General features: G+C 45.2%; 2 protein-coding genes and 1 long non-coding RNA gene across 5 annotated transcripts; all 3 read left to right on the forward strand.

The window, feature by feature from the left end:
- The first annotated feature begins 5,774 nt into the window (after positions 1 to 5,774).
- LOC149443963 (uncharacterized) lies at positions 5,775 to 13,344 on the forward strand. 3 transcript variants are annotated; one of them, XM_089655103.1, is made up of 9 exons: positions 5,775 to 5,857; positions 5,955 to 6,070; positions 6,164 to 6,217; positions 6,312 to 6,404; positions 6,502 to 6,573; positions 8,644 to 8,781; positions 9,642 to 9,716; positions 10,649 to 10,725; positions 13,007 to 13,344. In XM_089655103.1, the coding sequence occupies exons 1-9, from the start codon at positions 5,806 to 5,808 to the stop codon at positions 13,026 to 13,028; spliced, it is 699 nt and encodes a 232-aa protein (XP_089511229.1). In that variant the 5' UTR covers positions 5,775 to 5,805; the 3' UTR covers positions 13,029 to 13,344. The 3 variants fall into 3 exon arrangements, with proteins under 3 accessions (XP_089511229.1, XP_089511228.1, XP_089511230.1); XM_089655102.1 differs by lacking the exon at positions 13,007 to 13,344 and having other exon boundaries at positions 10,649 to 10,818; XM_089655104.1 differs by lacking the exons at positions 9,642 to 9,716; positions 13,007 to 13,344 and having other exon boundaries at positions 10,649 to 10,818.
- A 7,596-nt stretch (positions 13,345 to 20,940) lies between these two features.
- Positions 20,941 to 22,994, forward strand: LOC149443964 (uncharacterized). Its single transcript, XR_016306581.1, has 3 exons — positions 20,941 to 21,022; positions 22,600 to 22,736; positions 22,823 to 22,994. It is a non-coding gene; the product is annotated as an uncharacterized LOC149443964 (long non-coding RNA).
- Positions 22,995 to 23,058: 64 nt separating this feature from the next.
- On the forward strand, positions 23,059 to 23,538 carry LOC149443965 (uncharacterized). The gene is made up of 2 exons (XM_089655093.1): positions 23,059 to 23,286; positions 23,386 to 23,538. The coding sequence occupies exons 1-2, from the start codon at positions 23,059 to 23,061 to the stop codon at positions 23,536 to 23,538; spliced, it is 381 nt and encodes a 126-aa protein (XP_089511219.1).
- Positions 23,539 to 25,497: the final 1,959 nt, after the last annotated feature.

Consider the following 25,497-nt stretch of genomic DNA (forward strand, 5'->3'; position numbering starts at 1 on the left):
TGACACCAATTGTGGGGCACTATTCCTCCCACTGACACCAATTGTGGGGCACTATTCTTCCCACTGACACCAATGATGGGGCACTATTCCTCCCACTGACACCAATGATGGGGCACTATTCCTCCCACTGATACCAACGATGGGGCACTATTCCTCCCACTGACACCAATGATGGGGCACTATTCCTCCCACTGACACCAATGATGGGGCACTATTCCTCCCACTGATACCAATTGTGGGGCACTATTCTTCCCACTGACACCAATTGTGGGGCACTATTCCTCCCACTGACACCAATGATGGGGCACTATTCCTCCCACTGACACCAATGATGGGGCACTATTCCTCCCACTGACACCAATGATGGGGCACTATTCCTCCCACTGACACCAATGATGGGGCACTATTCTTCCCACTGACACCAATTGTGGGGCACTATTCCTCCCACTGACACCAATTATGGGGCACTATTCCTCCCACTGATACCAACGATGGGGCACTATTCCTCCCACTGACACCAATGATGGGGCACTATTCCTCCCACTGACACCAATGATGGGGCACTATTCCTCCCACTGACACCAATGATGGGGCACTATTCCTCCCACTGACACCAATGATGGGGCACTATTCCCCCCACTGACACCAATGATGGGGCACTATTCCTCCCACTGACACCAATGATGGGGCACTATTTGGCTCCATAAGACACACTTGGGGGGAAATGTCTATGCGTCTTATAGAGTGGCCGGCCCAGTATTCCCACCGCCGTTGTATGTCTGCAGTCTCTGAACAAATGCGGACACAGTACAGGAGATGACCATAGTTTTGTTTTTAAACTCTAGTCCGGCCCTCAACGGGCTGAGGGACAGTGAACTGGCCCCCTGTTTAAAACGTTTGAGGCCCCCTGGTGTAATGCCTTGGACAGTACACTGCATTTGCAATATTGGTGTGTGGTTATTAAGCACAGATCTGATTCTAGTTTTCAGGGAGAAGTCTTTTCTGTCCCCCTGTTGATGAGGTGGAGGAAATTTTTTTTCCCAAGGAGAAGAGAGGAGATTTGTTTTCAAGGAGATCTGTATAGATTTCCAGAGATCTGTGTAGATGGTTGAGGGGCTGCATGTGATCTCCGGAGATAACTGGGATTATTGATCACCTGAATTAAACCAGTGAAAGAAAAGATTGAATGAAAATAATCTGCAGTGACCACTGTGCTTTGGTAAAGCCATAATTGGCACATTCTGGTGTCACACAGATGCGATGTGAAATTTGCAGTGTTTTCTGTGCAAGCGCTGCACGGCATCACAACCGCAACCCCTTCATGCCACCTGCTGCGGCTTTCTAGGTGAAGTTACCAACACACCAAAATTGGTCCACAAAGCGTATTGCGATTTGCCAAATTGGATGGCATGCCTATTCACACCCATGTGCATACCCTGAAAAAGGGTCCTGCACCTTTTTGGCCCGGATGCGGTGCAATTTGAGCCTTGCAAAATGTATGTCTCAAATTGCAACACACACAAATTGCATGTGATTTGCCCAGGAGTGCGGTGTTAGACCACAATGCATGTATGTGAAGCCACAATAAAAATGTGTATTTTGTCTACTTTTACTTGGCATGTTAACATTATGGAAGTGCATTTTTCTTCTGTTTAACATGCTATAGACATGGAACATGCATTTGGATGGAGTGTTTTTGTATGTGCATTTGGGAAGTATTCTAAACACACATTGACCCTAGGGCCACACCATATTTTAAGCCGCGTTTGTCAGAAATGCTGTACAGGACATTTAAAGTGGATTTACACTCAACCTATCAAAAAATAACAGTCATCAGCTACAAAAACTGTAGCTGCTGACTTTTAAAAAGCAGGGAGGACACCTTCCGTTTCCAAACATCTAGGCGATCGTACCAGAAGTGGGAGAGTGTGCCTGTCAAATTTGGGGACCCACTCCCCAAGGGTGCCAATCCTTAAGGGGGAACGGGGAGCAGTCCTTAAAGCAGAACTTCCCCTTTTGGATGGAGCTCCGCTTTAAGATGATTTCCTATGTTTACACATGTGCATTTTCACATGGCTTGATTTTTTGGAAAAGGTCAGAGCCTTTCTGGAACTCCAAAAGTGTTATGTTTTTGTCAAAATACTTAAATGGAAACACTGCAGACAAGAACGTATTTCATGTTGTCTGCGTTTTGCTGTTTTAAATCTGCCGAGCAACAAAAATGAAAACAATAAGGCAGAAAAAAAGACATCAAAAACTTGTGTCAAAAAACAAGTGCTAAAACAACGCCAAACACAATGCAGAGATGGATACAACACAACCTGTGTTGCCTTAGGCACTTGAGTGCACACTTGGCCACAGGTGATTTTACAAGGCGTTTTTTTGGGTCAAAGAATGTGTCTTTGCATTTGTGGAAAGTGTATTTTGGTTGTAATTTTTGGTGTTATTTTTTACGCATACTTTGGCAAACTGCACATCTGCATTCAACTTTGTGGTGAAAATTAACCAAATAATGTCCCAGCCAAAATGACATGCATTTGGCATGTGTTGCCAGAACACACACAAAAATGCTGATACAAAAGATTCCAAAATACAGGCTCAAACAAGACAAACATGCACATCCAAATTTCAACCCACATTTTACAAACATATCTGATGACCAAAAAGCTCCAAAAATGTTGATTACAAAATACACCACAATGAACAATAAAATGTCCAACAAAGCAAAAATTGAACTTTTGTGCCCATGGAGTGTTGTGTTTTCTTTCAATGCTCATTTAGGTGCGTGCCTAGCATATTTGGTAAATGCTAAAATGTGCAGCAAAATGCATGTTTGCTAACAGCACTTGGGGTGCCATTAACAATGAATGGCACCCAAAAGCACAACGCATATTTAAAGACCATTGAGCACAATTTAGAAGTGCAGCAACAATTTTGCAATTCTGCCCACAATTATGCATTGCTCAGGTGAGAATGCATTGAAAATAACAATACAATACAATTATACTGTATGTATGTATGTATGTGTATACACACACACATGTAGATATAGTTCATGTTTTAGCTTTCCTTTTGGGACAATTATCCCCTGCTTTGTGTGGGATATTTGGTATGTTTGATTACACAAACCTCTCACATTTAAATTCTTGACCTTTTTTTGTCATCCACAGATTATGCTGTTACGCAAGTATGACCGTGGCTGCTCGAATTTTGCCAAGCAGACCATCGTGCGCCACATCAAACATCGGCTGTGGCAGAGATTCCATTATCGCACTACTGTGCTACAAATTCAGCACAGCTGGAGCGATGTTAAGCGGCGCAACCCGCAATTTTTTAAAAAAGTGGCCCGCAGAATCTCTGGTAAGTCAAGTTGTTATTAAAAACTTTACTTTCATTTTTGTATTGTGAAAAATGTTTTGATACATTCATTCTGAATTTGTTTGGCAATAATGTTGTCTTTGTTGACTTGTTCTAGCCACAGCTGATGGGTGCCAGGCGGTGGTCTGCTTGGCAAAAAAGCCTCACAGGAGGACAGCCACCGTCCTCTTCTGCCAACCACAGGCGGGGCATCCCCTGCAGAGACTCCGCATTGTGGAAGGTAAGCACAAGCTCTGGAAGCTTGGACCTCATGACCTTGCCACTGTTGCCATCTCCACACTGATCTCCAGTGACTGTCAATTGTACATTCATGCCACACACATTGCTTGTAAATGACATGATAACTGACGGAAGCGTAGGCAGGACAGAACACACACGGAGGATGCTAAACACACCAAGTTTTATTGTTATATGGAAAGCACTCAATCAGGGTAGGAATTTAGCATCCGGGGACCCAAAAAGGGGGAGGAGAGGGGAGTAGCTCAAAACAATTGTAATTCAGCCCATGATAGGGCAATTTGTGTAGCGATGGGCCAAGCAACTATTAATCCAAGCAGGCAGCTCCGGCAAAAGTAATAGGGAGGTTCAATAGGGCAATCCAGGCAAAAAATGTATGAGAGTTCCATGGGACAGTCCAGGCAGGGGAAATTCAGGGGATCCAGGAGGGGGGGTGTTCAGACAGGAGGATTGGGGCACTCACGGTTTAGGCAGGAGTATCCTTGGGCACACAGCAGGTAGCAAGCAGGAGTACCCTCGCACACAATGGATAGCAAGTGCCTCTAGCCCCCCAGGTATCAGCAGAGTACTCAGCGGGTTCTTGGAGCTGGGGAGGTATGGCCTCAGCTCAGACCTTACAACAGCTGCTCATGGCAACGTACAGGGGACCAACAGTGGACTAGGTCCTGCTCGAGTCTTCTTAAGCCAGAGCAGGATGCTTCCCAGTTGCCCTGGCAATGGCCGGCCCAGCAACAAGGCACGCCCCGCTCACTCGGGCCATGCTCAGGGAGCATGACCATTGTCTCCAGCGGGCGCAGATCGCGGGAAGCCTCGTGCCCGTGCTGTTCCCACCGGGGAACATGCAGGGACAACACGGCGGCCTGTGCTGTGCGGGCCCAGCGGGGTGGCCGACTCCTTGGCAACTTTTCTGAGGAGAGGTGCTACCCGCACCACAGGGGGTGTTTCCTCCCATCCTGAACAGCCTTTGATGTAGGCTTGTGCAGGACCATAGGAATCTGCAAGGGGGAAGGGAGGGGGGATGATGAAAGGAGAGCGAGGGGGGAGGAAGGGACAGCAGGCTGGAGGGGGGGGGACTGTGCCAAGAACCATTTGTTAATCACTAATAGAGCTGTGTTTGGTGTCATGTGATCCCCAATGGCTGTTTGTTTGTGATGCAAGATTTTTGCCTAAAAACATTCTGGCTTAGATGTTCACAAACATATCCCATCAAAATCGCAATCATAACATTTTGTTTTTACACTTGACAGAATTGTACTTTTTTGGACCCATTAAATTACGATATGTGTATGTTATGTATGCTGTTTGAAAGTTGCAGAGTATCCAAATTATGGAATATTTTGGACTAAAATGCAACTCCATGATGTACAGCCAATCTCATTTGGTGAGGCCCCATAAGATGACAGAACATGAGAAATATTCTACAATGCATAGTACGTTATTATTAAAACATTAACACATGAATACAGTATTATAGAGAGGGCACATCTGGGGGGATTTTGGGTTAGTAATCCTGACAATCTTGCCATGTCCTTACATTGGGAATCATTGTAACGGAAATGTTTAACATTGTCTTGACTTGCTTACATTACTGCCATGTGGCCTTTTTGGTGATCTGGTATATATAGTCTGCAGCCAATCATATTGACCAGGGTGCTGTGATTGGTCCAAATACCATGTGATAAGTGTGGTCCAATCCCATTAGGACTTCCAAGAGTTCCTAATATCTAAATTGACATTGTGATCATGTCATTGCATAGCAAATACATGATCAACAAGCTTAACAAATCATCCTCCTACCATGACTTGCTATCTGCTGTAGTGCAGTGGACAAAGTTGTGGAAAATGATGCAGTCTGCCCCAGTGGATGTACATCCAAAGTCAAAACATAACAAATTAGGGACACAAACGCAATTGTGCCTGTATGTGTGGCCTGACACCAGGAAATGGACAGTTGTCATTCAGCCCTGTGGCCCTAGCTTTGGCACACATGTTTATGAGAAATCTTCTGCCATGTTTTTAGGTTAGTAATGTTCCAATTCTGTGTTATTCTTTTTGTAGAACAAGAGAGTGAAGAGGAGGGCCACCGTAAGTGCCTTGAATGTGATTGGCTGTGCTCTGTGTGCATTATGTAACTTTGATATGTGCAATGTGTTTGTTGTGCTCTATCTTGTTGTTTATGTAACACCAGCTATGTTGGAAGAGGGGGATGAAGAGGAGGAGGGCACATCCTCTCAGGCTCACTGTAAGTGCATTGAATGTGCTTGTCTGTTCTCTGTGTTCCTTGTTGTCCTTGGCTCTCTCAAAGGGGTTGTTGTTGTTGTTCTTTCTTGTTTGTGTAGTACCAGCAAGGTTGCCTCCAGTGGAGGAGGAGGAGGAAGCGGCAGCAGCGGCGGCACCACCACCCCGTCTCCACGGTCGCCTGTTCTGCCGGAGACTCCCTCACCTCCAGCTTACTGTAAGTGTCTTGGATGTGCTTGCCTATTCTCTCTGTGCATTATGTAACTTTGATGTCTGCAATGTGTTCTGTTCTATCTTGTTGTTTATGTAGCACCAGCCATGTTGGAAGAGGAAGAGGAGGAGGATACCTCGTCTGAGGCACACTGTGAGTTCATTGAATGTGCTTGTCTGTTCTCTGTGTTCCTTGTTGTCCTTGGCTCTCTCAAAGGGGTTATTATTGTCCTTTCTTGTTTGTGTAGTTCAAGCAAGGTTTTCTCTGGAGGAAGAGGAGGCCCACCAGCCACCTCCAGAATTTGGACTGCTCCAGGAGGCCCCTTCACCTCCAGCTCACTGTAAGTGCCTTGGATGTGCTTGCCTGTTCTCTGTGTTCATTATGTCAATTTGATGTTTGCAATGTGTTGGTTTTGTTCTTTCTTGTTGTTTGTGTAGCTCCAGCCATATTGGAAGAGGGTGAGCTGGAGGAAGAGCAGAGGGAGGAGTGGTCTCCCCCTCAGGTCCACTGTAAGTACCTTCAATGTGTTTGGTGATTTACCTTCTGTACAATCATGCTGACCATAGCTGTAAGCTAATTTGACTGCTTAATATTGGCCGGATTGTAGTTTCTTATCTAAGTTGGCCTTGTTTTTGTTTCCACTACTGCAACTTACCTAGGTGGTTGAAGCATTGGTCCAATACTTCATCTGTCCCCCCTAGGTTGTAAGGGTGGTAACTCTGCTGTGATGGAGCGTAGGCAGGACCAAACACACAGAGCAGATGATAAACACACAAAGCTTTCTTGAATTAGGACAGTCACTCAATTTGGGTATGAAGGTAGCGTCCAAGTTCTCAGGGCAGGGGAAGAGCAGGGATGGCTCCCCAAAAAATTGTAATTTGGCCCCAAGAAGGGCAAACTTAGAGTCTCTGTTAAATTGTAATCCAGGCAGGGAAGGGAAAGGAGGGAGAGTTCACAGCCCTTCCATACAGGGGAGGAAAACAGGGGCACAAACACTCCCAGTTCCGGCAGGGGTTTTCCTGGCTCACAGCGGCCTACAACAGGGGGCGACACTTATCAGCACACAGCAGAGGGTCCACTTCTACAGCACACTGCAACACTTGCAATCCTGGCCTCACAGTATTAGGCAGTGTAGCAGCGGGTACTCCTCCTGAGCCCCGAGTATTAGCAGAGTGTTCAGCGGCTAATAATCCTGGTATCCCCAGAGTATTATGCAGAGTGGCTGCGGGGGTCTCACCTCAGTGCAGACCTCCCAGCAGCTTCGCAGCAGACAAAACACCTGGGAGAATCCTGTGTTGGCTCCCTGTTGCCCTGGCAACATCCAGCCCAGCGCTGCGTTGCCCGGGCAACGAGGCACGCCCTCTTGACACGGGCCTTGCTCTCTTTATCTCCAGCGGGTGCAGGTGCGGGAAGCCTCGCACCCATGCTAAATACCTTTTTGCATCAGCAGTTAGAGCAGTCTTGTGACTTCAGCAGAGCTCGGTTTAAACTTTGAGTATTTTTCTTTCTGCTCTAGGAGGATGTGAATCTTCTGGCCCTCTATGTGAACAGTGCTGATTGGCCCTGTGCTGATCACATGCACCCTCCCCAAACCAACACCCAAAAAGTATAGCAATGCACAGCAAACTGAGCATGTGCATGTGATTACGGATTCAGTCTGTATCAGTTGGTCATTTCAACAAGACGAGGGGCAGAGAAGACAGGATCAAACAGCCTTCTGGTTAGACAGCAAGTATAACAAGGATGCTTTACTGCATATTTACACTGCTTGGACTGTTGTGGGTTTAGTAATACTTTAAGTAATATTGCTTGCTTCCTTACAACACATGCTCAAGCAGTTTTGAGAATACAGCTTCCAATGTGGATCCTAGTGTAGTGGCCAGGCAGTTATTAGCTCAATATGTGTAGGCCTGTACACATCCATACCTTTCGGAGACCACGTTCTGCTCTGTAGCACAGCATGGGATGATAATTGGCAGCAGGTCAGTATTTTGGGGGCCTGAGGAGGATGCCAAGCAGTGGGGTTTTCATGCTGTGAATGCATGAAGGCAAGAAACTTTGGCCTTTTGACTAAATTTCCAATGACCATCCAACACAAGATATGTGCCCCCAAAATACACTAGCAGAGGGGTGGGAGAGCCTATCTCTGAGGAGCTTCTCGGCTATTAGTGTTTGGGAAGTGTTCTGAGTTGTGTGTCTTTGAATATCCAATGGTTAAGGCCTTTCCCTTGTGTCAACCTTTGAAAAGGTTGCAGCTAAGGGCACAGTGGCTGTTAACACCACAACCCCTTACAATATCCGACATAAAGATTGGACTTTGTTCATTTTCATGAGTGCACCCTCTTCTATTTGGACGTTCATGAGCCAGAATTTCACGTTCGACTTTCTTGGACTTCCATGGCTCCCTAGGGTCATACACTATCCAAACTTATCTGGAGTTAGTCTGCACCTTGTACTTCAAGTCTGAGGGAATGTAAGGCTTGGTTTCAACAGTGTGTGTGTTTGTAGTAAACTCTTAAGTTTACAAAGCCTCAAATTATACTGACATGTGGAGCTCTTTTGCTTGTGTTTTTTTCAAGTTAACTGGCACTCAGAAAGGGAGTGGCTGCACTCCAGAGCCCCCAGGAGAGAATAGATGGAGGAGGAGGAGGAGGAAGAGGTGGAGTCTTTGGAGGAGGGTCAACTCTCCTCCAGTTCCCCTGAGCCCCAGGACCCAGGTATGTCCCATTTGTGTGAATGTGATCAACTTTACAATATTTGCTTTTGGACAGTGTCTATGTGTGGGGGTGTCACATGAGGTGTGTTGGGTAAAGGGTGGTAAGCCTGGCACCAGACTTATTTTTGTTTGTGCTTCCCAATCTGCTCCAAGCTACAAATGCCACCTTGCAGTGTGCATGTGTTAACACTCGAGGGGGCATTTGTGTTTTGGCATAGGGGAGGAGAATATTGTATGGACTGAACCCTTTTACAGCTAGACTGTCAAAGACTTAGACCTTGTGACATCTTCCTGGGAAGCTTCAGATCTGCTGCCGACCTGTGACCTTTGCTTTGGGATGATTGAAGTCACTCTATTGTAGACCCCAGAAAGGAAAGTGGGAATGGCTGCAAGGGATGACCAATGAGTGTTTCCACTATTACTGTAGTGTAAGCGTAGCTAAGCTGATGTGTGTGAGCCAATTCCTCTTGTCAAGAGCAAGCCTCTCCAACATTGGAATGCTGGCACCACACCACTGGCAAGGAAGACTGTTCCTTATCATGGCTGTCAGCTGTAACATTTGGGTTACATCCTAAGGTGATCTGAAACATCGTCAATGGACAGCCAGAGAGTATGTCAGCATTGTAGGATATGAGCAGCTTGCTGGAGTGTGGGTGCCAACAAGTGGCCAAATGAATTTGTCCTTAAGCTCTTCTGGTCATCTAGTTTAGTAACCCAAACCGAAAGAGGACTTTGCTATGTTGGTTAGTGCTAGGGCTTACTACCGGGGCCTGTACTATGTGACTGTTTAACATCCATGTGTTTGTCAAATGTCAGGACTCGCATCTTTACGGTGTCTTTTTTTTGTTACTCTTCATGTAGTTGTACTTCCCAATGCCCCACCTGCTATGGGGGAGCTCCAGCCCCCTCTGGATGCAGAGGCAAACATCGAAGAAGGTCAGTTTCTAAACTGTTTACACATATGCACATGTAACGTATGTAGAAGGCTTCAGCTCCCCCTTGGCTAAATTGTTTGGCCTCATCCTGTGTTTCGGATGCCCCCCCAAAGAAATAAAACATTCACACTAAACAACACATCAGGCAGATAGGGGCTTAATCTTCACACTTAGACCTGACAGCTGAGTTGGTCTACATAGGAATACATTAAAGTGTTTTTCTAATTAAGAAAGGACAATAACCAAGAATATGACACAATAGTCAAGCACTAACCTGACACTCCAGTGAGCAAAAACCTGCTTCCCAAGTAACAAGTGTTTGTTCCACTCTGGTCTCTCCGCCATCTTAAAGAATCACTCTAATAGATGCAGCTGACTCATCCAGCTTCCCGGGAGATGGACCGCCTCCCTTCAAGGACACACCTGGTTAATCACACTGCCAGATCTATAGGAATCTCTGGACCTGTGTGGAGGGAGTTGGGCCACTACCCTCCAATAGGCTCACACAGTTTGCTCAGCTCTGTGCTCTGGCTGTGTATAATGTGTGTAGGGCCCCCCTCCCCCTCCCTGCAGCTAATAGAAATCTAGGATAGATGTCTTTGGGAACTCTGTGGAGGAGATAGGTGTGCCAAAGTCATCTGTTGTCTTTACTGATGAGATTGCCCTTTTCACCATTGCCCACAGATATATTTGTAGTCAGTGAGCAAACACTTTAATCTAGGCCTAAGGATTCCAAGCTCACTCCCTGGGCCATGAAATCCTCCCAGGCAAGAAATGTAATCTCTGTGTTCCAATTATGAGTTGACAGCATAGAGTGCTTTCAGGATAATGGACAAAGGTAGACAAGTATTGCATGCTGTTGTTGTTTGTTTTGGAAGCAAGTGTATCCTTTTTTTATTGCAGCTAATACATTTTTTCTGACTTTTTCTACAGTGTTCAACCACCCAGCCATTTGTGGCCTCATGGGCTGGGTATGTGAACGCATTGGGACGCTGGAGCAGGCTTTGGAGGTGGGGCCAGCTGAAAACCAGCCCAATGTACTTCAGACAACAATTTTAATTTTTTTATATTTGTAAATAAAAATAAATGTTATTTATATTGGACAGTGCCCTGTGTTGTGGCCTTCTTCAGCCTTTGCAGGTCGGCAATCTTCTTCATTGCAGTTGGAGCTGATCTGCATGTCCCTAAAGCATTGCAGGACTCTGCTAGCTCCAGCTGCACTGGACAATCTTGCTTACCTGGAATTTTTGGTAATGTCCAAACGAAGTGTTTTCTGGCAAGTCCAGCTTTAGGATTGAAAGAAAAAAACCTCAGCGCCCAGGACTCCCTTGCCCCCCCCCCCACACTATTCCCCGTGAGATGCTGCTGTACACAGGTGCAAAACCAAAAAACGTATTTCTACTTAAACCAGCGCAAAACCCACAAAGCAATATAAATAAATAACCCAGCCCATAAATAATATTAATCAAAATACATTGCGACACATAAAAAATAATAATAATTAAAGTGATTTAAAAAAATTCTGAAAAAAATCAGTGACAAATTCAAAAAACAGTCCCGTGAAAAAACTGTATTTTCATTGGATTCTTCTGTGCCAATAATACCTCCACCATCCACCAGTGCAAAACCAACATGAACCGCACTCACCAGATATTTGGTGAGTAAAACGCCTTTCAGGGATATTAAGGGCTCCTGGACCCCCTTTTTTATAACCTCCAAATATTGCCTCCTCTAAGACATAGAAACCTCCTCCGGTTACTCCTCTCACCAAATCCACCAAAAATCAGGAAGAAGAAAAAAAGACCATGGCGTGATACCGTTATAAATTCCAATCTCAGAAGAATTTTAACCAGACCACTCACATTTTAGTAGATATTAACCAGCATTTTATTGAAGCAAACCGATCTTTCTTTCATAAAAAAACGATTTTCCAATTTCTGTATAGAGACCCCACAGCCAGGTATACAGCAGGATAACAGACCTCAGATGCAGCCTCATTCACTAGGCAAAGATGACCCCTTGGAAAGCACCGCTCGGCGTGCGTTCCACTCACCGGAAATGATGTCAGACGCCGGGAGGCCAGCCGGAAATACGTCAACGCATTTTGCCCCACCCACAGGGCGTTCTCAAGAAGCTCCTATCCTCTGCCAAGTCGTTTATAAAGCAGTGGGAGATCACATACATTAAAACATACTCCTATCCATAACCTCATATTTTCTACCCCTTAAACATAAGGGTGAGCACAGGAAATTAAAATAACATTAAATTCAAATGAATTCAAAAATATTATTTTATTTTATATAAAATTAAGAAATACAAAAAAAATTTTTTTTAAATTTTAAATAATAAAAATAAAAAGAAATAAAAATAAATTAAAATACAAATTTTTATTTATTTTTATTATTTAAAATTTAAAAATTTTTTTTTTGTATTTCTTAATTTTATATAAAATAAAATAATATTTTTTTAATTCATTTGAATTTAATGTTATTTTAATTTCCTGTCCTCACCCTTATGTTTAAGGGGTAGAAAATATGAGGTTATGGATAGGAGTATGTTTTAATGTATGTGTTTCAGCTTGTGAGGGGACCTCACGATGTGTATACAGAGGGATAACGGTGATAGAGTGGTGGGCGGTGTTTTGTTTCCAGGGTGATGAGGGGGAGGGATCTCCCACTGCTTTATAAACGGCTTGGCAGAGGAAAGGAGCGTCTTGAGAACGCCCTGTGGGTGGGGCGAAACGCGTTGAGGTATTTTCTGTCATCTGTGGCATCCAGGTCACAAAGAGCTGAAAATAGATTTCAAGATGACGTCGGCCCATCGAACAATCAATTTTTCTTTTTGGGTTTTTTATTTTGAAGATCAGCCAATTTTCGACCCGTCTAAGGACTGCTTTATCTGCTCTGAACAGCCGCTTGCCACAGAGCAGCCAAAATCATTCATTTAGCTGCTCCTATGCCAGCATTCCTTGGCCCCTCTCTCCTGTCCATTGCTCCCCGAACAAGCACCTTGTTTTGGTGTGATCCCAAGAACACTCCTTCATGAGCCACGTAGACCAGAGAGGCAAGCTTTTCAAGCACATCATGAAATCAGGATGGGGCTCCACTTCAAGGAAGCATTAGTGTGCCTGGGGGAGGGGGGGACCTTGGGCCTTTCCAAACACAGTAGATGGTCCAAGAATGTTTCCTTGAACTCTTGAAATGGTTAAAAAGGAAAGACCCTCTAGATAGCCTGCACTGAGAATTGACTGTCATGATGACGTGTCAATGATTATTTGCTCTCATTTTTCAGGAGTGGTACTGCTTGCGGTTGAAGCTGGTAGAAATCCACCTTCACGTCCTCCACTCACCTTCACTCGTGGCCAGTGGATATTTTGTGGCCCCAGGCAAGAACTGGCATCGAGGACCTGCATAATGACCCTGGCATGCCAGAGGTGGTTTGGAAGCAGCACAGCAATTTGACCATCCCTTTCCTCTGTGTTGGTTTTAGGGGTGCAGAATTGCTTCTCGTTGGTGAACGGACTGTCGCTGGATATCAGAGTCCCCATATTTTCAAGATATGTTTTAGCCATGTTGGCTTATTTTTATGTTCAGTCAATTAAAGACTATTTTTTGTTACCTTAAAAAAGTGTCAGATCCTCTTGATTGTATTCCCGAGACTTCAGATGGCCAGATAATATGCAATCTGAGGAAAAGTCAGTGCAATGTCCTCCACAAGTAGCTAAAGTGTGTCATAGGAGGACCTACCAGAACAATGCATTCATTTGGAGTGGGCCAGGCCCATACAGTACATCATGGAGGCTTGCTATGAAGGAACATTCACGTTTGGATACTTGAGCTCATGTGGTTTGTTTCCAAATATTTCTGCCCATTGCAGCGTATTGACTATTGCAGCTCAATAAAGATCAGGCATACAGAAAAGTGTACCTTGTCCATAGAATGGCCACTGGGAGGTCCTATCTGGGCACACAGATCTGGCCTATGCATAATTGTGGGAAATGCCAATTCGGATGCTTTATAATATGAAGGGGTCAGTTCACGCTTGCTTCAGGGGAAACATTGCAACCAATTTTGTTATTTTTCATAGGAAAACGTGGCCGATCCCTAGATGCATTGAGGTACATAGCAGAGGTTCAAGATACTCCATAGAAGAACTTATTGTTCTTCCTAACTATACAGGTGGCACAAGCATACACCCAGGGCCACTGTTAGATATCACGGGGCCCCATACAGCATACCTGACAGGCCCCCACCACCAGAGAAAATATCCAAATTATATATATGGTAACAATACACAACATTTTCTTCATGGACACAATCACAAACAAATTCCTGTTTAATCCAAATGATAAACCTGTACTGAGTTAATAAATCAAACGTTGTGTAATTGAGGTCTCATTCACATGGGTGCTGTGGCCTGTAGAGTGTGAATCAGTGGTTGGTTTTTGTGGCTGTCGCCATTAGCATGCAACCTATGTTACACTATGGGAATACTGCAGATCCTAATTTGACAAGCATATGGTTGCAATTGTACAGCCCTGAACACACAGTGAGCATTCAGGGCCACTTCCCCACGCCTTCACACCTGTCAGATGACAACCTGTGTTCATACAGCTGCTGTGTCCCCATAGTGTAATAGGTGGCTCCAGCCACATAAACAACCCCCTCATTCATGCTGTACAGGACAGAGGACCTGTGTGAATGTGGCATTTTGTGTTTGTTATATTTCTTTTTTTCCCTCAGCCCATTGAATTTAATGGGCTGCTTAACATGTGGAAACATGCCAAAATACTGCAGGCATGTTATTTTCCAAGTGCGTCGCACCTAACCGCACAGTAGTGTGGTGCCATGCGTATTTGTGGCTGTGAATGGGGCTGTTTTTAATAGACGTGTGTAGGTGCAATAATGTTTTCATCATGGTACCTGCACACATCTACATAGGGCATTGCATTTCTTTGCTGTGCTGGAAAATGTGTGTTCTTGCATGCGTTTCTGCACCACCAATGGTGTGAACAAGTCCTAAGGGCCGGTTCACACTATAGAAACAGTCTAGATGTGTTCCTGATGGGTTTTTTTTCATGCCCTTTTGGCATGCATGTTTAGTGTGTTCCAGTACATTTTGGATGCGTTTTGGACATGTTTACATTGCATTTTTGTATCCCTTCCACTTATTTTTTTCTATTTTCTTTGTATTCAATGTAGTTAGGGACATGTGCGCTTTAGTACATTCAAGGACGTTTCAATGTGTTCCAGTACAGTTCTGTGCAGAAACAATGCAGCGTGGTCAACTTTGTTTACAGCACCTGCAATGCACTGAAAATGCAAGCGCTGATGTGAACTATGACATTGACAACCATATAACCTTCTTTCTGTGCGTTTGTGATGCCGAAAAAGCAACTGAAACACATGTAGTGTGAACTGGCCCTAAAGGTTATTGGAGGTCAGGGAACGGGACTGACCAGGAATTGTGAATTCAATCAGACTAGTGGTGAAATACAATCAGCAATTGTATAATAATGTGAGATCTGAGCTGGAGGTGATAGAAAATGAGACACCTTTCTGGCTCCTGTGGCTGAGCTAATTCCTCCCCAGGACCATTTGGGCACCCACCCTGATGGATGGATGGAGCTGGATGACTAACCCATAGCTGCCAGCATACCGCTGCACCCCCAGATGTGTGATGTGTATAACCCATGCACATTAATACTTTTGTTCTGGTGAGTGTAGACCAGTCCCAAGGGTGGTTTACCTTTCACAAGTTCATGCACTACTGTCCGTCACGGAGAGACCACACGTGCCATTCATAGGCACTCTCTGAGTTGGTACTCTGACATGAAGGACATTCCATTATTCAGGAATGATTATATGAACTTATTTTAGCACCATTTACCAGTTTACATCATTGTTGCAATTATTTGCACTTTTTGGTTTTTACATGCGTTCATTATTGATCACATGCATTTATAGCGCTGCACTTGTCTATAACATAGAATAGTTACGTGATTAAAGAGAATGAAGATATATAATTATATTGGGAAATTAGAAGTATATAAATTATTTGAGATATAAGTGTGAAAATGTTTAACATTTGAATACAGAATGTATGACATTCATTAGTAAATGCATTAGTTTCCTGATCCTTTTGGAGAAACAGCAAAAAAAAAATTAAAAAAAATAGGAAATTCTAATACAGGTGTACTATTTATTACATTCTAAGGATTCTCTTTTGCTATCAGAAAAACGCCAATATTAATAAAGCCCGCGCTTTATTAACATATCCGGTATTGCACCTAAAAATGTGCCAGACAGGATACCACATTCACTAATGGCAAAGTAGACGCTCGTTAATGAGCTTGCTAGACGCTGGTCAGACGACTGATTGATTGACCGGAGTCTGCCTGAATGATCAGTCTCTGCTGATAGACTCACATCTTAGTGAATCAGGGCCTAAGTGTTTAAGATACAGTCCAATAGAAGAAAGCCATGACACACGGAGATAGGTGGATGTCAGACAATTTTTTTTAGGAGAGATGTTCAAATCATAGCAAGGGGACAAACGTAGGAGATGATACACGCAAAGGTGTTTTAGATATAATGTGGACAATCGTGTGCAGAACTAAAGATGTTCACTAGTAAGTATGAGGGTGTTATGTTCTGAAGGATGGTGCCAGTGTGTCTAGTCATATGTAGTACTGTCTTGGGAAGACATTGAGGTGAGGCTATGTAATAGGATATGGTGTAGTTATGCAGTTACAATACTATAGTATCACAAGGTAAGCAGTAAATATCAGTATTAGTTTTCAATCTGTAGTTGGTCATAAGTCATGTAGTGCGGTCAAAGAAGACAGTTTGAAAAGGTCTCCTTATACTATGTCAATGTAGACTGAAGATATTAACTTTATATGAAAACATGGAAATATTAAATACATAACGCTATAATATTCAGGAATGCAGGCCGAGGGCCAACCATCTGGCTAAACTGCGGCTCTATAGTCCTGATATAAGAGAAATATTGACCTCTACTGAGGCGTATTGCGCTGTGCAACAGACCACTACCATGGATGTAAGTTGAACTCTGGGTGAGCGCAGTTGTGAGATACCACTGAAGAAGCATCATGAGGCTGTGGCCAGTGGAGAGCTTGGTCCAACATAATATATATACAAGTAGTTAAAAACTAACACAACCTTAAAGAGCGCTAATAGTATGCATAACGTTTAGTGGAATCCTATGCCTTAGACAGAATACAACACCTTGTCCAAGGGCAGATAGGAGGTTAGCGTTTGAGGATGAAGTGGAACCTGGGTTGCTAGGGTAATCATACCCAATATTGAGAAGAATGTGAAGGCAGTCAAGCTATGAGGAGGGGGAGGTGATGCATAAGGGATAATGGGGTGGATGGAGAAGGGTATTAGTGCATTACATATAATATCTCAAGTGTGAATGTATAAATCTGGATGCGTGCGTATACGTGGGGGAGGACATTATAATCGGGAAAAGGATCCTATGAGCTCATGTGTAGTCAAGACTCTTGTGAGGAAACATTATGGGCGAGGTATGTGTCTGGGCATGGCATGGACACATAAGAATAGTACCACAGAACCGCAATATCAAACATAAACTCAAAGATATAAGGCTCATTCCAGAATAGCTCATGGACCGTAGAATGTTCCTGGTGGGCAAGTCAGAAGGCCTCAATAAACCAAAATATTACAAACACAAGATCACAATCGCATGAGCTTCCCTGTCTAAGGAAACCAATAGCAAAGTGCGTTGAGATTCAGTGACTCAGGTGTATGTTAAGGGAGATGAGCAGGCTGTATCCCTGAATCTCAAGTAACTAGATACTCCGGTCTCAGTCGAGGCCACCAGCATAGTGCGATAGGCCATCATTGACCAATCAAGCAAACTCCAGAGTCGGTAAGATTGTGAACCGTGGCTCTGTTGGCATTGCTTTCATGCAGCCTGCACAGAGGAAGAGCTAGTATAATCTCACTATCTACATTCAAAATCAGTGTACACATATAATGAACAGATAGTATACATGAGAGTGAGGACAGTCTAGTGCAATACACATACCCTAGCACCTTGTCTCAGGGTGGATAGGTTTTCCTTTAAAGGTGAAATGGAACCAGGGTTTGGAGGAAAAGCACTTGAAACATTAGATTAGGTGTGAGAGTAGCCATAGAATAGGGATACGGTAATGCACGGGTGTGGGGAACGAAAAAGTGTCATTCATGACGTGCCTTGCGATGTGCTGGAGAGGCTGGAAGACTGTCCCCAATGTTGAGCCATCATCGTGCAGGAGAGGATGAGGTGCGGTGGGATGGTCTCCATCGCCATGGTCCTCCATGGTGTCCAGCAGATTGAGCCTCCATTGGGTCTTTTTCTTCCTGAGATGGGAGGTGGGATTTGCCTGACCAATTGGGTATTTCCACTATTGGGATATCAAGAGCCTCGCAAAATGGTGCAACATTTTCCGGGAATCTCAGGAGAGCTGATCGCCCCATGTGCATTGCTGAGAGGCCAAATGGGAATTTCCAGTGATAAGCTATACCCCTTGAATGTAGTAGATTCAGTAAAGGGCGTAAGTCCTTTCTATGTTGCAAGGTAAGATGGGAGAGATCCTGAAATAATTTAATTTCTGCTCCATTATATATCACACGGTTTTGATCTTGTGCTTCACGCAATATTTCTTCCTTAAGTCGGAAGTCAACTAAGCAGCAAATTATATCTCTCGGGGGAGTCAGTGTCTCTACCTCTAGGAAGAGCACTATGGAGGCGTTCGATCTCAATAGGAGACTCCTGTGGTCTTTCCAAAAGATCATTGAAAATGGTTAAAAGCATTTGGGTGAGGTGACCGGATTCAATTGCTTCAGGGGACACCACGTACCCATACATTATGTCGTCTTCCCCTGTTGTCCAGGTCCTCGATGTGACGATCAAGCTCTCTTAGGTGCATAGTGTGCGTGTCTACCAGCTTGTGCATATCATGGACGGCAAGGTCTTGCGTGATAACTTTATCTTCCACTGCTTCAAGCCTTTGGGCCACCGCCTGCATGTCGATATGTAACTCAGCGATTGCAGCAGAAAGGGTCTCTTTAATATCTGATGCTACCGCTTTCAAATTCCCTATAGTGAGAGGGGAGGTTTCAGAATGGCAGGCTGCGGGTGCTGCGGCTGGACTCCTGCTCTGTGAGTGAGGCACTTTGTAAAGCAAATGTGGGGGAGAAGTAGGAGCGGAGGCCTCAGGGTGTTCTGGGGTATGAGACTAGCTGGTGGGGGGATCTGGAATGTGGGGCGGCAGGTCTCCTATCCGTTTTCCCCATAGCAGCGGTGTCTCTCCTTGTTAGTATCAAGTATTTCCACCTCCGTGTGTCAGGGCTCCAGGAACTAAGCTACCATCTTCTCTGGGCTCAAGCCTGGCCCCCCAGTAATTATAAACTTGTATAAAGATCTTCAGAAAGGCCAGGGGCCCAAGTGTAGGCCTCAGATTGTGTGGGGAGATAAGCAGGCACAGGGGCTGACACTTAAGCAGACTCCTTAGATTACTGGCTTTAGGGCCCTTCAGGGGGGCTGCAGGGGGCACTTCTGTATCTCCCAGGTGTAAGGCTGCAGAGGTTAGATATCATGCAGGCCGGGTGGGAGTTCATTATGGCCTGCTATTGTGGGAGAGCCTCGAGGCCTATATCACAGGCCGTATCCCTGGGACCGAGTGGGGGGGTCCGATAGGCCAGGGGGTTGCTCGATGTTCCAGGAGGGGGGCGCTGACGGGGATGATTCCGGCGGCAGGCCACACTAGGCCGCGATAATTCGCTGCCACGGCAGAGGGCCAAAATCACCCGGCTCTCCTCTGCAGGAGGCCTCTGGCCTCTGGCTGGTGCTCCAGGTCCACTGCCACCTGGATGGCAGCGGATTGTCAAGGTTTCTGCGGGAATTCTGAGCTATGCGGCTGGTCCAGTCGCCATCTTGGAAGGGGGTGAAAGTGTCCGGACTGGAAGGGGGTGAAAGTGTCCGGACTGGAAGGGGGGTGAAAGTGTCCGGACTGGTAGGGGGGGAAAGTGTCCAGACTGGAAGGGGGGGAAAGTGTCCGGACTGGAAGGGGGGGAAAGTGTCCGGACTGGAAGAGGTTAAACAATGACTTTTGTTCAGTCTTCTCAGAAATAAATTATACTAACAAAATTAAGTTGGGAAATCATATTGGTTCCAGTAATGATGGATCTTTTTTAGGATTTCCGGAGACAGAGGCAGCAGATGAACTGGCTCCGTTAAAGATTAATAAAGCAATGGGCCCTGATGGATCATCCCAGAGATCTCAGAGAACAGGAGAAGTTCCCCATGACTGGCAGACAGCTAATATTGTACCAATCCACAAGAAGGGCAGCAAGGTAGAAGCCGGCAATTACAGGCCAGTGAGTCTAACATCGGTGGTAGTCAAGTTAATGGAGTCACTCCTGAAAGGAAGGATCATTGATCATCTAGAAACACACAACTTGCTGGATCCAAAGCAGCATGGCTTTACTGAGGGCAGATCATGGCAGACACATCTGATTGGACTTTTTGACTATATCACCAATGATTTGGACCAGGGTGGTGCTGTGGACATAGAATATCTTGATTTCAGCAAAGCATGTGATACAGTTCCACATAATGATCTAATACAGAAGTTGGACAAGCTAGGACTTAGCCCTTGGGGGGTTCAGTGGATGTGCAGTTGGCTAAAGGAGAGATACCAGAGTGTGGTTGTAAATGGGCATCACTCAGAACAGAGACCAGTCACTAGTGGTGTACCCCAAGGTTCTGTACTGGGACATGTTCTATGTAATCTATATGTAAGGGATAGAACTAAAGGGTTGTTGGGTAAGGGGATGTCTCTTTGCTGATCACACAAAGGTGTGTAATAGGGAGGATATCCCTGGAGGCGTCTGTAGCATGTAACCGGATCTAGCATTGCTGGAAGATTAGTCAAAAAAGTTGAAATTTCAGTTTCGATGTTTCTTTACTAAAATAATGATGTTTCATTACTAGAGGGGTCCATGAAGGAGGAAGGAGAACCCAATTCCTCTATATAGATCTTTATATCACTAGAGGGGTCACCAGAGAACTTGACAGATCTCGGGGCTGCAGTTCCTCTGAGCTCCACAAGGTGGGGATCTCACTTCTACCCAGACAAGAAATCTCTATGGAAGAAAGACAGGAAGTGATGTCAGGTACAGACAGGAAGTGATGTCAGGTACAGACAGGATGCTCTGGGTGAGAGATGAATCAGTAGGAATCAGAGAGGAGAATCTCAATCTGGCAGCAGAGAAGGTAATACGTAGATGAACCCCTTCAGGGGGAGGAGTTGATGATAATATATTTTGCTCCCAAAGCTGGCCTACATGGTTCAGTTTTATCGTTCAGCCAGCGGGATGACCATAAAAACTGAAGTGATCCCCCCATCCACACATTGGAGGTGGATGGGGGAATCCTCCCCGCTGCACTCTTGTATTCTGACAATGGGGGGACTCCTCCGCTCTCAGAATACACAGATCAGCACTGAAGCTATTGGCTGCAGCCGCTGGGGGAGTGGCTTTTATCCGGCAGTGGCCACACATGGATGGAAATGTGAGCGATCCCTGCTGAACCAGCTGAATTTCCATGGATCTATGGTCACCTTCAGTGACTTCCTCCCCTCCCCCTCATCTCCTTCATGATGGAAGTCATGCTGAGATCATCTCCCATTGGCTGAGCAATATTCTCATTTGTCTCTCAGCTCCTTCTTGCTATTCCTCGTCCTGCCTGTTGTTTCCTTGGATTGATTTTCTGTGTAGTGACCCCGGCTTGGTCTCTTGGATGCGCTCGTCTGTTGCTTGCCCTGACCTTTCTCCTGATTCCTGGATCTCCTCCTCATCTCTCCTCCATATCCTCTTACACAGCTTTTCTCCACACCTGCAGTGACCCTGGGGGGAGGAAACTTGGCACCAGCACACCGCCAAATCCATCCCCACCATTAGGGGCTCTGGAGACAATTGTCTGCTATTTACACTCCGTTCCTCCGCACGTCACCTGATCACATGACAGCTTACTTCCACAGATTCCGGACAGATTTCTGGATGGTAAAGGTCAAAGGTCACTCTTCAGTTTAGGAGAGGTAGGACGCACCCAGGAACAATGATTTGGTTTATACAGGAGCCTCATCTAGAGGTCCCCTCAAATCTCCATCCAAATGTCCCTCCATCCAGAATCTATATGTCCTATGACATCACACTTACCACACAGCTCCTCCCCCCAATGTCCCTCCATCCAGAGTCAGAGAATCCTATGACATCACACTTACCACACAGCTCCTCCCCCCAATGTCCCTCCATCCAGAGTCAGAGAATCCTATGACATCACACTGACCTCACAGCTCTTCCTTCCAATGTTCCTCCATCCAGAGTCAGAGAATCCTATGACATCACACTGACCTCACACCTCCTCCCCCCAATGTCCCTCCATCCGGAGGCAGGGAATCCTATGACATCACACTGACCTCACAGCCCCTCCTCCCAATGTCACTCCATCCAGAGTCAGAGAATCCTATGACATCACACTGACCTCACAGCTCCTCCTCCCAATGTCCCTCCATCAAGTGTCAGAGAATCCTATGACATCACACTGACCTCACAGCTCCTCCTCTCAATGTCTCTCCATCCAGCTTTTTTCTTTTTTTCCAGTGCTCTTAAGATGTGGGCGGACCCTTTACATCCTCACAACCAAAGCAGAACTGTTGATCCTGCATGTTATGTAATGATATCAGAATTCTTGTATCAAGCCCTGAAGTGGGGCTTTACTAAAACAAAGACCTGACCGGAGAGGTGAGGAGGATTCTGGGAATATCATTTGATGTGACTATTTGTGTTCAGATGTAGAGTTTTCCTCCTGTGAAGTCTGGAGGTCATATGACATCACATTGCCTCCACCTCCCTCCCTGATAGAAGAGAGAAAGAAGAAGAAGATTCTAGAAGTCACCAGAGAGATCACTGAGCTGCTGACAGGAGAGGTGAGCGGTGCCGGGAATTCTGGGACATTCTCCAGTAACAGACAAGGGATGTGTCTGGATGGTGACTGTATCATTGTGTGTGTCAGGTTCCTATAAGGTGTCAGGATGTCAGATGAGTCAGAGGTTCCAGAAAAACACAAGGATCTGTACCAGGACACCATGGTGGAGTCATCCAGCTACGCAAACCCACCAGAGAGATGTCCCCGTCCTCTGTATTCCCGGGATTCCACACAGGAAGGTCACACCATCCCTCACCATCATCAGGTAGATGATGACAATTATTGGTAGTTGTGATTTATACACAGCATGTTTGTTACAATGAATGTTTTATTATATCTTTCAGAGTGGAATCCTCGGGGATGATAATATTGATGTTAAAGAAGAGTATAAAGAGGAGGATGAGGAGTATGGAGTGATGGAGGAGTTTTCAGAAGGACACAAGGATATGATGGAGCCACCTAATACCAGGAACCCACCAGAGAGATGTCCCCGTCCTCTATATTCCCGGGATTCCACACAGGAAGGTCACACCATCCCTCACCATTGCAAGGTTGGTGGGATGGAGCATCTAGAGAATGGTCTCATGGAGACAATTTGTGCATTTTTCATGTTAGTTTATATTTTACAGATGATTTTTTTCTTGGTTTAGAGTGAAGATCTGATAGATATAAAAGTTGAGGGTAAAGCAGAAGAAGAAGAGGCGTATGTGAGGGATGATCAGCAGTCTATGGAGGAGGATGGAATAACGGGGACATTTATAGAGGAGGACACTCCTACAGAGATCAGCACAGGTGGGTCATGAACACTAAATCCATTCCTCCACCCATACTGCTCACTGATTGGTCCAGAGTAGGGCGGGGACTGGGTGATATCAGCCTGTAATCCCCTGGTCACTTTCCTGAGCTGTGTTCCCCGTCCTGTATTCCTGGATTTCTCTCGGATAATCTTCCTTCTCTGTGCTGCAGACACAATTCATGTATTGGAGACAGACAGAAGGGGGTATTGGCGCAGGAGAGGTAGTAGTGGGTATGCAATTCATAAAGGTTTATGGAGATAGAGGTAGTTCAGTTATAGGAGAACATGTGGACTACTCCACGAGACTAGGGGGGAGGAGAGAGGGGGGAGAAAAACTGGAGTAAATGAGTATATGGTGGTTCAGGAAGCGTTATGCAGCTTTAATAGTTCTGAAGGTGGAGGGGTCTTGTAACTCAGGTAGTTCTGGGCAGGAGGGGGGTTAAAAAATATATACAGTATATAGCTGCAATGTAAACACCGTCGTGGGGCTGCACTCTCTAGAGAAAACCGGAACTCTGTGTGAAGAGAATGGAGGAGAGAGAAGTGCGCCAGACTAAGTGTAGTAAGGAGTTAACAGTTTATTGCACACAAGATTTAAAAGCTCACAAGATGGGGGTGATTATCAGGCATCAAGTAATGATAAAAGGACATCATCTGGGCTGGACATCTGGAGCGGATGGTACCAGGGGCCAAGGCTCACGTAGTGGCTGGCGCTCCTTTGTGGGTCCCAGTGGAGGAGAAAGGAGGGCAGGTGTGTGTCCAGAGAGTAGCAGTGCAGGGTAAGAACCAGGCTCTGGATAGGTGTCCCTGGCCTCTCACACCAGCATGTGTACGGTCACGTAAATCTTGTGTGCAATAAACTGCTAACTCCTTACTGCACTTAGTCTGGCGCACTTCTCTCTCCTCTACAATTTATGTATCTAGACTGGATTTATGGAGATTCTGGGGTTCAGCTGGCAGGTGCTTGACCTGGGTTATGTGCTTTGGGTCTCCTTCCCCATGTCCGGGTCTAGTAAGATCTCAGGCAGAACATTTCTCCCAGGGTTCCTTGCTCTGTGGTCTGCTGGCTGTGCCGGGTGGAGGGATATGTCTGTATAGTCTCAGACCCAAGTCACTGAGTGCAGTCTCAGGAGATGGGAGGCAGCGGTGTGGGATCTCTGCAACTTTTCTACAGTAAACATTTAATCTTCCACTGATTACTGAATACCAATATTATGAGTCCTGACCCTTTCATTGTATAATTTATATTGTACATTACATACTCCTGACCCCTGCACTATATACTCTATGTTGTACATTACATACTCCTGACCCCTGCACTATATACTCTATGTTGTACATTACATACTCCTGACCCCTGCACTATATACTCTGTTGTACATTACATACTCCTGACCCCTGCACTATATACTCTATGTTGTACATTACATACTCCTGACCCCTGCACTATATACTCTATGTTGTACATTACATACTCCTGACCCCTGCACTATATACTCCATGTTGTACATTACATACTCCTGACCCCTGCACTATATACTCTATGTTGTACATTACATACTCCTGACCCCTGCACTATATACTCTATGTTGTACATTACATACTCCTGACCCCTGCACTATATACTCTATGTTGTACATTACATACTCCTGACCTCTGCACTATATACTCTATGTTGTACATTACATACTCCTGACCCCTGCACTATATACTCTGTTGTACATTACATACTCCTGACCCCTGCACTATATACTCTATGCTGTACATTACATACTCCTGACCCCTGCACTATATACTCTGTTGTACATTACATACTCCTGACCCCTGCACTATATACTCTATGTTGTACATTACATACTCCTGACCCCTGCACTATATACTCTATGTTGTACATTACATACTGCTGACCCCTGCACTATATACTCTATGTTGTACATTACATACTCCTGACCCCTGCACTATATAC

This window comes from Staurois parvus, unplaced genomic scaffold (assembly GCF_062004578.1).
Source record: "Staurois parvus isolate SC_StPar_1 unplaced genomic scaffold, SC_StPar_1.0 ptg000819l, whole genome shotgun sequence".
Taxonomy (NCBI): domain Eukaryota; kingdom Metazoa; phylum Chordata; class Amphibia; order Anura; family Ranidae; genus Staurois; species Staurois parvus.